The sequence below is a fragment of the Rhamphochromis sp. 'chilingali' genome, assembly GCF_963969265.1.
Source record: "Rhamphochromis sp. 'chilingali' genome assembly, chromosome: 5".
Taxonomy (NCBI): Eukaryota; Metazoa; Chordata; class Actinopteri; order Cichliformes; family Cichlidae; genus Rhamphochromis; species Rhamphochromis sp. 'chilingali'.
The window spans coordinates 38161854-38173115 of NC_137932.1; the positions used below are offsets into that span (position 1 = coordinate 38161854).

Genomic DNA, 11262 nt, shown 5'->3' on the forward strand with positions numbered 1-11262 from the left:
CAATCACCTTTCTCACTCACTATGTGTTTAGAGACATTGAAACATATCTGTTATTAATCTCTTTCTCTCTTCCACAGCATGTCTTTCATCCTGTTTTCTTTCTGACACCCCAACCGGTCGCAGCAGATGGCTCCGCCCCTCCCTGAGCCTGGTTCTGCCAGAGGTTTCTTCCTGTTAAAAGGGAGTTTTTCCTTCCCACTGTCGCCAAAGTGCTTGCTGATCAGAATCAGAATCTGAATCGTGTTTATTGGCCAAGTATATGTGCAGACACATACAAGGAATTTGGTTCCCGTAGACGGTGGCTCTCAAGCACAGCAATGTAAATCACACACACACACACACACACACACACACACACACACACACACACACACACACACACACACACACACACATATGTGTCTATATATACATTACACATGCATACACATACATACACAAAGTTGTGTAAACCAACTATAAATAACTAATCTAAACGTATATACATAAAATACAGAAATGAATGAGGTGGAATAAATACTACAGAATGTACACAAGGGGCAGTTGCAGTCTGGCAGTGGGAGCAGTGTGACATGTCAACTGTTTAGAAGGGAGATGGCGAGGGGAAAGAAACTGTTCCTATGTCGGGTTGTCCTGGTCTGCAGGCTTCTGTTCCATCTGCCAAAGGGCAGCAGTTAGAGAAAGTCTGTGTCCAGGGTGTGAGGGGTCTGTGATGATTTTCAGTTTCCTGGTTCTTGAGAGGTACAGATCCTGGATGGAGGGCAGGGGGCGGCGATGATCCTTTCTGCTGCCCGTACAGTCCGCTACAGTCTGCTCCTGTCCTGTTTAGTGGCTGCACCATACCAGACTGTGATGGAGGGACAGGACAGACTCAATGACCGCAGTGTAGAACTGGATTAGCAGCTCCTGTGGAAGACTGGGTCTTTTTGAAGATGGAGGAGATGTTGGTCTCCCACTTCAGGTCCTGGGAGATGGTGGTAATGGTAAATGTATAGCGCTTTACTTAGTCCATAAGCGCTATAGGACCCCAAAGCGCTTTACACTTTTTGATTCAGTCTTTCACCCATTCACACACACATTCACACACTGGCAATGGCAAGCTACGTTCTAGCCACAGGGGCGCACTGACAGACGAGGCTGCCGGACACTGGCGCCACCGGGCCCTCTGACCACCACCAGTAGGCAAACATGGGGTTAGTATCTTGTCCAAGGATATTTGGCATGCAGCCAGGAGGCAGCCTGGGATCGAACCACCGACCTTCTGATTAGTGGCTGACCTGCTGTGCCACCTGAGCTACAGCCACCCCAAGAACTTGAAGATCTTCACAGTCGACACAGGGCTGTCTGATATTGTAAGGGGGGGCAGAGTTGAGGGATGTCTCCTGAAGTCCACTGTCATCTCTACAGTTTTAAGAGTGTTCAGCTCCAGATTGTGCTGACTGCACCAGAGTACCAGCCGCTCAACTTCCTGCCAGTATGCAGACTCATCACCATCCTGAATGAGGCCAATGACGGTGGTGTCATCTGCAAACTTTAGGAGTTTAACAGCCGAGTTCTTGGAGGTGCAGTCATTAGTGTAGAGGGAGAACAGTAGTGGTGAGAGGACACATCCTTGAGGGGCACCAATACTGAGGGACCGAGTTTCAGAGGTGATCTCCCCCAGCCTCACTTGTTGCTTTCTGTCTGTCAGGAAGCTGGTGATCCATTGACATGTAGCTGGTGACACGCTGAGCTGGGAGAGTTTGGAAGAGAGAAATTCAGGCACGATGGTGTTAAAAGCTGTTAAAAGTGTTAAAGTCCACAAACAGGACCCTGCCATAAGTTCCCGAGCGGTCAAGGTGTTGCAGGATGTAATGCAGCCCCATGTTTACTGCATCATCCACCGACCTGTTTGCCCGGTAGGCAAACTGCAGAGGGTCCAGCTGGTGGCCTGTAATGTCCTTCAGATGGGCTAACACCAGTCGTTCGAAGGATTTCATGACCACAGACGTCAGGGCGACAGGTCTGTAGTCATTCAGTCCTGTGATGGTGGGTTTCTTGGGAACAGGGATGATGGTGGAGCGTTTGAAGCAGGAGGGAACTTCACACAGCTCCAGGGATCTGTTGAAGATGCGAGTAAAGATGTGAGCCAGCTGTTCAGCACAGGTTTTGAGGCAGGAGGGTGATGGTGGTGGTGGTGGTGGTGGTCATTGGGTCTGGATTGGGGAGGGTGGGGGTGGTCGTTGAGACTGGATTGGGGAGGGTGAGGTTGAAGGGGGGAGAGGTGGAAGGTGTATTGGGGTCAATGTCTGAAGCAATGTCTCTGGGGAGGGGAGGGTGAGGCGTGGGAGTCTGTCCGTCTTAAACCTGCAGTAGAATGTGTTTAACTCATTGGCCAGGTCTTTGTTTGCTTCAACAGTGGGTGGGGGGCGTCTGTAGCTGGTGATTTCCTGCAGGCCGCTCCACACTGACGCAGGGTCGTTGGCTGAGAGCCGTTCTTCCAGCTTCTGGGATTAGATCCTTTTAGCTGCTTTGATCTCCTTGGTCAGTGTGTTCCTGGCTTGCTTGTACAGGGCCCTGTCACCACTTCTGTAGGCGTCCTCCTTGGCCTTATGAAGATGTTGGAGTTTAGGAGTGAACCATGGTTTATTGTTGTATGTGCAAAAGGTCTTTGTTGGCACACACATGTCTTCACAAAAACTGATGTATGATGTCACAGTGTCCGTGAGCTCATCCAGATTCTCAGATGCAGCTTCAAAAACAGTCCAATCAGTGCAGTCGAAACAGTCCTGCAGTTCCTGCTTTGCTGCGTTAGTCCACTTCTTCACAGTTTTGACTACAGGCTTGGCACGTTTGAGTTTTTGCCTATAAACTGGAATAAGATGGACCAGGCAGTGATCCCATTTTTCTAAAGAGAACATTTTGACTCATTAGTTTTTTGTGAAGTACAGCTTTGAAACAAATTCATTTGGAGTCATTCTGCCAAACTTTGTTGCACAACTTAATTAGTCATCAGAAAAAAAAGAAAAAAACAGTTGTGAGCCTTAAGCTATCTTTGCTTCACCTGTTTTCCTACTACTGCTAGTGGAGGAGCTGACTGAGACCCTCCTGCAGTATATGTCCCAATGGAAAAGAGTACTGTTTGAAGCAGCTCATTTAGAAAAGACAACAAAATGAGAATCTTTTGAAACAGCCGTCACAGCTCCTCTGCTTGCCGTAAGTTACTTTAGCGCACCTCTGTTTTCTTTTTTTCATCCGCCATCTGTTTTTACAGTTACAGATAGTAACTGTCAAGCAATGGATCTCTCCTAGCTGTTCAGTAGGATTACCCAAATGCCATTATGTGGTGTGATTAAAGAAAACTGTGGGTATTAGTATTAGGGATATTTTGTGCTTCATAATTATTGGGTGCCATGATGCTGACCGGAGTAGTTGTGGATTAGTAGATGCTGTCTTATGTGAATATATATCACTCATATGATTAGAACTGTGATTGAAGTGTTGCTCAATTAATGTGGGCTAGGCATTTTAAAATGTTGTTGTTTGCAATTTGGCCATAGATAAGTTTGGTTTTTGGAGCTAAAATGGATGAAAGGGTGAAGTGCTATGGTAGCAAGTTTCCTTAGTGAGCTACATTTATAAACTCTTTAGGATCAATGCACAGGCACACGTTTCAGTAATTAAATGCCAAGTAACAGACTAAAAATACTAAAATTTGACTCTCCAAAACCAGGTCTGTACCACACTGGCAATTAAAAATACTCCAACAAGCACCAAAAGTATACCCACAGTGAAGATGTCCAGTTTAATAATTACAAATAGTACCAGCACCAGTAGACTATGATCGTCTCCAGAGGTACATCCCCGACTTTAGGTTGGCTGTGGGACCCAAAGGCAGTACTTAGGGGTGAGGGTACTTTATTGCAAAATAAAACAGAAAGTAACAAACACTTTGACCAAGACTAAGATATGTGAACTTGACACAGGGATAGGCGATAAACGAACATGGAGATATGACTGACTGTGGAGACAGAAAGGGATCACAAAAGATAACTAAAAATTATGTAACCTAATGAGGAACACAGATTGGAAACTGAGAGAGGCTAAGGAAACAATATGCTAAAAGGACTATTTACAGAACATAAACCACATTTTAAAAATCCAAAAGGACAATTACTGAGGTCACAGAAAACTCAAAACATCTGAAAACTAAAAACGATGGGTCAAAGACTGAAGACTAGTCTTATAAAATAAAGTTCTTATGAGGGGGAGAAATATCCAAACCAAATAATCATTTCTGTTTGTAGCCTGCCTCAAATGGCACCTTGACGAACTGCAGTTCCATGTTGGCTTCATTTTGCAACTCTGGGGATTGCTCCATTGTAATATTCATATATATGAAAATAGAACCAGTATACCATCCAGCACTACATATATGCAGAGGATTCAGAGCAGATGCTTGATCAACACATTTCCAACATAATCAATGAAACTGGCCACACCAGGGATGAAAGCAGAGTGTAAGCGATGCATATGAATTGCTGCTATGATTAGCTCTGCAAATGTAAAAATAGACCTGTGCTTATCTTAACACTGTTTGCTGAAAAACAGCAAATTCAGAAATAATGTGCTTCCATGATGACGTGTCTGAGTATTATCCAGTAATTTTAAGAATGAATGTTGTAGCTCCTCTGCCGTAGCACTCAGATTTGTACATAAACATGGCACACACTTGTCAAAGAACTTAGCAAATAAAGGTCCCTATTCAAGTGCAACACACAGCCTTGTTTGTCAGTAATGCTGAGTTGTGCTAATCCTACCCTTTTACTTGGTACTTGGCAAATGAATTTGTATTTGTAGTAAATGCAGTATGATGCAATGTATGGACCACATGTAATAAATAACCTTCAGCCTTTCAATGTCTTACTCTGCCATTAGGTTGGAAATGCTGGCATCATACTTAAGGGATTTTTACATAATGTGTTTTGGTATTGTGTTTTATCTAATATTTACACATGAAGAAATTTATAGATGATGTATAACAACATAATTTCAGTTGGGTGGCTCAAATTCCGAGTTGATTAATAATGAAAGACCTCAGTCCACATGTTTGAATATACCAGGTGATCAAATAACCTTTCAAGTACTTCTAGACAGTATTTAGTACAGCATCTCTTCTAAGGTCTCTCAGTAGAAGTGCCTTTGCAGCTGGTGTTGGATCTCCTCCAGTGAAAAAAGCTGATCTTCTACTTGATTTTCATTTCATTTCATTTTTGGGAAGTGGACAAAGTTTCAGGAAGGAAAATCCGTCGAGCAGGATGAGTACATTTTTAGCACAGCCAAAAAAAAAAAGTATTTTCAATGTGCTTTGAGCCTGTGCATCATGGCACTCTGGCAGGCAGCAGACTTCGACTCACTTGCTCTGAATGTTTTCTCCCCCAATCTCTCAGGACTTTAGAGTAGACATTCTCCCCTTATTCAGACCTACTGTATCCATGTTGCACAACCCATACTCATATTCACATTCATTTCAAGTCAGTTTGGAACCAAATTTCCTTCCTGCACACGTCTGGGGTCCATGATGAAATTGCAGAGCTCACAGCACAAGCAATCAGAAAGCATCTTCCAGGGAGTGGTCTGGAAACAGCAGCTGTGCTTCTAGAGAACACGCTCCATACTGTTTTTGATCATACCTCATATGTTCATGGACAATACACTGGAAGGAAAAAAAATGTGTGTCACATGCTTCCTTTTTCTTAGCCCTCCTCTCTCTGACATCTTTTCTCCCTAAAAGACTGAAAGACCCACCAAGCAGGGTAAAGAGCTATTATCACCACCCTTTCTTCATCTTAACTACGATGCTTAGGCAAGCATCAACATTAATCAGAGAGAGAAGGAGGGTGGGAGACGACAAAGCAACAAAGAAATCAGACCTGAGAATACACAGGAAAGGCCACCAAGTGGACTACAAATCACCCTCTTATCTCTGAGATGAAAGACTTGTTTTCCCTCAGCCAGTAAACACAATTATGCATCTGAACATACTCTCAGAAGATCATTCAACAACAAATCTTCACCATCTCTAATTACTGTATGTGCAATATAAGCAGATAAAACCAATGCCCAAGCAGTTTGTTAATCAACTACATTCATAGTAAACACAGACAAAATATGACTCACCTTTTCTAACAAGTGGCAACCAACATGCTAGAATTTGCTGATGCATAGATACAGATAGATACAGATGACAGCATACGATCAGTCACGTGGTGGAATGATATTGTCACCGCAGCTGAATTTAACATGAGTTCAAAACACAGTTTTCTAAGTACCCAAAAAGGTGATTCTGTTAAGCCTAAACAATATGGAAAAGAAGTAGAAAAAATATGTTTCTTAGGTTTGTTTCTTGGTCTAATGAGGAAATAAGTCTTATAAGATGTGCACTCCACAATGCATAAAGCATTTGTCTGCCATTGGCACTCAAACTGTTGGGGTATATGCATTCTCGCTACTACTGTGCTCACAAACTGACACAGTAAAGACATCATTTCTTGGAAAACAAAATTTGTAGTTAGTAATTACTTGTTATTTCATTTTGCAACTAAGCCCAGCATTATCAAGTGTGTGATTAAACACTTAAATCCTTCATACAAATCTCTCGTGCTGTCTCATATATTTAAGTAAAAAGCCAGACACTCTGGTTAATAAAGCAGGCAGTGTAAATGACCTCATTAATATTTGGTAAAGTGTTTTGTAAACTTATGAGTGGCTATTATATTGTTGGAGTGAATGCTTTTATTTTGAAAGTCACAGAGCGACAAGGTGCCGTAAATCAAGTGGCGTAAACCATATGGCAGAAGCGCGAGTTTTAATGCACAGAGAGAAGGTGTGCTCTATGGTTAATGGACGGGAATGGGAAAAAGAACGGCTATTAAGGTGCAACACTGAGTCGAAAGCAGTTTCTTAGCACCTGGTTGATGAGGGAACAAGGTTTGTAACAAAGTTTGTCCTGTAGATATGTATTTTGTTGTTTTACGGAGCATATAGCTGCTGACCGCTACTAAGCATAAAGGCTAAGTTTTCACCCACTAGAGGGCGCTAACGTACCTCGTCATGTTTAGGCAGCGATGCAACGATTTCCCTGTTATATGCAATAATTTACAAGTTTTAGTGTTATTTGTTATGTAAGGTAAGGAGAATTAATTTGTGATTAATGAACAAGTCAAAAGGTTAAAGGTAACACACTGTTTGATTTACTAATAGTCTTTTATTCTGTATGTTGTAGCTCTTACGGTGTGTTCACATACACGGCTGTTTAATAAAAGGATTGTGAACCATCAGTTTGAGAGACCATCTTTTCAACCGGGGATGCTACAGTAAGAGCTTGACCCCAGCTGAGAAGAGCTCCATCCCACGCTCAGCATCGAGGTCCCAGTTCCACAGCTCCACACAAAGTCTTCTGGGATCTGATGGTCAACTAAATTGCCCCGTCCTCAGCATGGAAGCATCTGAAGAAGAGACAGAGTTTGCGGAGGATCCCAAGGCCAATGAGGAAGAGGAGCCTCCACACTCTGTTCGTCGAAGGAGGCCTACTGAAAAAATGCAAGCGTATCAGGAGGAGGAGGCCCACAAGAAAGAAAAACGGCTTCTCAAAGTTTATGATGAATGGAAAAAACAAGTACGTAAAACACGAGAGCAATTAAAAGGAGACTTAACAAACAATCAAATTGCTTCACTCATGGACATGTTAGAGAATGAAAAGGAGAATGTCATAAAGTTGTATATGGAAATTAGAGAAAACATTACTCCCTCGAGTGGCACAAGGCGACTCATAGACGCATGTGAAGCAGTCACCAGAGACATTATCAAGATTGCTCATGAAAGACTCTCAGGCATAGATGACTATGATAGGGACAAGGTAAAGATACGTCTCCGTGAGCTTCTTGAGCCAGACTATGCTCAGTCCATTTACAGTTCCTCAGTCACGCACTCAAGTAAAAACTCTTCTGCCAGTAAGTCATACTCTGCAATGTCAGTAGTAGCTGTTAAAAGAGCAGAGGCTGCAGCAGAGTTAGCAGCCAAAGAAGCAGAGTATGAGGTGTTATTAGAGGAGGAAAAACAAAAGGAAAAGATTCAGCTTTTAGAAGAAAGGCAAAGAAAGGAGCTCGAATCTCAAAGGCGTGAGCTAGAGAAACTGAAGGCTGAAAAGGAGTTAAAGGCTGCACGAGCTAGACTAAGGACCTATGACACTGAGATAAAGAGTGAAATCAGTGCCTCTGATGTTGACTATAGTAACACTGCTCAGAAAGCCCCCACAGTTTCTAATCTCAGTAAAGTCCCTGACAACAATGTAGTGTCTACCTCACTTCCACAAACAGATGTCCTCTACTTAGCACAAGCAGTACTGGATAGTGTTGCATTGAACAGACTGCCAGTGCCAGAGCCCTCCACGTTCACAGGTGACCCAATACAATTCATAGAGTGGAAAGCTTCCTTTACTGCTCTCATTGATAAAAGGAACATCTCACCTGCTGACAAACTGCACTACTTAAAGAAATACATAGGAGGTCCAGTTCGACAAACGCTTGATGGCATCTTCTATAGAAACGACAGTGAAGCATACAGAGATGCATGGGAGCGTCTCAACCACAGGTATGGACATCCATTTGTGGTACAGAGGGCTTTCAGAGAAAGACTGGCAAAATGGCCAAAGATCCAAACAAATGACTCCACAGGATTCAGGGCATTTGCTGATTTCATTCAAACATGTCACGAGGCCATGCCCCACATTGAAGGCTTAAGCATTCTCAACGATTGTGAGGAGAACCAAAAACTCGTTCAAAAGTTACCAAACTGGGCGGCTGCAAGTTGGAATCGTCAGGCCACTCAGTTTATGAAAGAAAGTGGGAAGTTTCCAGGTTTAAAGGACTTTGCCAAGTTCATGTCTTCTGAAGCAGAGATCATGTGCAACCCGATTACATCATTTCAGGCTCTCCACTCTGTAAACTTCACCACAGACACTGGTAAGGGCTGCCAAAAGGACAAAAGGCCCACCTCTAGTGTTCTCCATACCCAGGCGATAACTGAGACTGAAAATAAAGGTCCAAATGTTAAGGCCCCATGCATGTTCTGTCAAAACAACGGACATAAACTTCACAGTTGTCCACAGTTCAATGGAATATTGCTTGAGGAACGAAGGAAATATATAAAGGAGAAAAAACTCTGTTATGGTTGTCTTAAACCCGGACACAGCGCAAAGAACTGTAATTACAGACTTGTATGTGAAGTGTGTAAGAAAAAACATCCTACCTGTCTGCACGACTTCAACTATAACAATGATAAATCAGCCTCAAACCAGCCACAAACTCAGATCAGCACAGAACAGGCTGCAACCACCCTGTCTCTGAATGCAGAAGCCAGTGAACAGTGCGTGAGCACCTCCATGATTCTACCAGTATGGGTTTCTTCAGAGCAACATCCAGGTACAGAAAGGCTTGTTTATGCCCTCCTAGACACGCAAAGTGACACCGTGTTCATTGACCAAGATGTGTCTAATAACCTCCAAGCTAAGGCTACCCCAATAAGGTTGAAGCTCACTACACTGCTTGGTAAGGATGTTGTTGTGCCAAGCGAACGCATCTCAGGTCTCAAGGTAAGAGGCTATAACTCCTCAGAAATGATTGAACTCCCTCCTGCTTACACTAAAGAATGTATACCAGTTAACCGCTCTCACATTCCTACCTGTGAAACGGCAAGGCGGTGGAATCATCTCAAGGAAATAAGGAACGAGATTCCTCCACAGCTAGAATGTGAAGTCGGCCTTTTAATTGGCTACAGTTGCTCTAAGGCACTAGCTCCAAAGCAGGTAATCTTAGGAGGCGAGAACGAACCCTATGCAGTTCGCACAGCATTGGGCTGGAGTATTGTAGGCCCGACATCATCTTATGGTGACTCTTCTAGCATGTCTACTGTGTGTCACAGAGTTGCAGTTAAAGAGCTTCCCCTAGTGACTCCAGCTGATGTAATCAAGGTCCTTGACTCTGACTTTAAGGATAACGACAAGGATAACAAGTCAGTGTCTCAAGATGACATTCTCTTTCTGAACATGTTAAAGGAAGGAATTTACAAAAACACTGAAGGCCATTATGAAATGCCACTTCCATTTAAGGAAATACCTCCACCTGCTGACATCGACATGAACATACCACTTGGAGACCCAGAGGTTAAGAAGGTGCAGGCACTGAACACGCTCAAAACAGAGAAAAAAGGTTTATCAGACAAGTTAACAAAGTTTTCCTCATGGTACAAAGCCACCCAAGCCATAGCTCGACTCATTCGCTGTGCCAAGGGAGACAAAACAACAGGCCACAGTACAGTACAAGAAAGACAAAATGCACAATGTGTTATTCTAAGAGACACACAAGCAAGTGAATATGCAGAGGAGATAAGGTTGCTAAAGAACGGGAAACCACTTCCACACAAAAGTAAACTGTTTCAAATGGACACTTTTCTTGATACTGATGGACTCCTTAAGGTGGGAGGAAGACTTAAAGATGCTTCATTCTCCTCAATACTGAAACACCCAGTGATAGTTCCAAAAGGTCACCATGTCACTCAACTAATAATAGATCATTTCCACAGTAAGGTGCAGCACCAAGGGAAAGGTTTTACAATCAATGAGATCAGAGTGAATGGATTTTGGATTCCAGGCATCAACAAGGCCGTAGCAAATTTTATACACCACTGTGTGAAGTGTCGCAAACTCAGAAGACGCACAGAGGAACAAAAGATGTCTGATCTCCCAACGCAGCGCTTAGATCCATCTCCACCCTTTACATTCTGTGGAATGGACTGTTTTGGTCCTTTTCTAACCAAACAAGCTCGCAAAGAGCACAAGCGTTATGGACTTCTTTTTACATGCCTTTGCTGCAGAGCAGTGCACATAGAAATGTTGGACAACATGACTACAGACGCCTTTATCAATGCGCTCCGCTGTTTTATAGCCATAAGAGGAGCAGTCAGTGAGATTAGATGCGATCAAGGAAGCAACTTTGTCGGAGCCAAAAATGAGCTACAAGAAGCTTTAAAACAAGTGGACTCCAATCGCATTACCACATTTCTTGCAGAGAAGCAGTGTGACTTCAAAATGCACACTCCTCATTCAAGCCATACAGGAGGTGTATGGGAAAGACAAATCAGGACAGTTCGAAACATTCTGCGCTTCACAATTTCACTTTCATCTGGCAGAATGGATGACGCATCGTTAAGGACATTCTTTTATGA

At 43.1% G+C, this 11262-nt stretch overlaps 1 protein-coding gene across 1 annotated transcript; it reads left to right on the forward strand.

Annotated features, from left to right (window-relative positions):
• Nucleotides 1-6737: 6737 nt before the first annotated feature.
• On the forward strand, nucleotides 6738-10776 carry LOC308397603 (uncharacterized protein; the record flags this gene model as incomplete). The annotated part of the gene is made up of 3 exons (XM_080883575.1): nucleotides 6738-6969; nucleotides 7265-10702; nucleotides 10747-10776. Exons 2-3 carry the CDS (start codon nucleotides 7478-7480, stop codon nucleotides 10774-10776), a joined length of 3255 nt encoding a protein of 1084 aa, XP_080739701.1. The 5' UTR covers nucleotides 6738-6969; nucleotides 7265-7477.
• Between the last annotated feature and the right edge of the window lie 486 nt (nucleotides 10777-11262).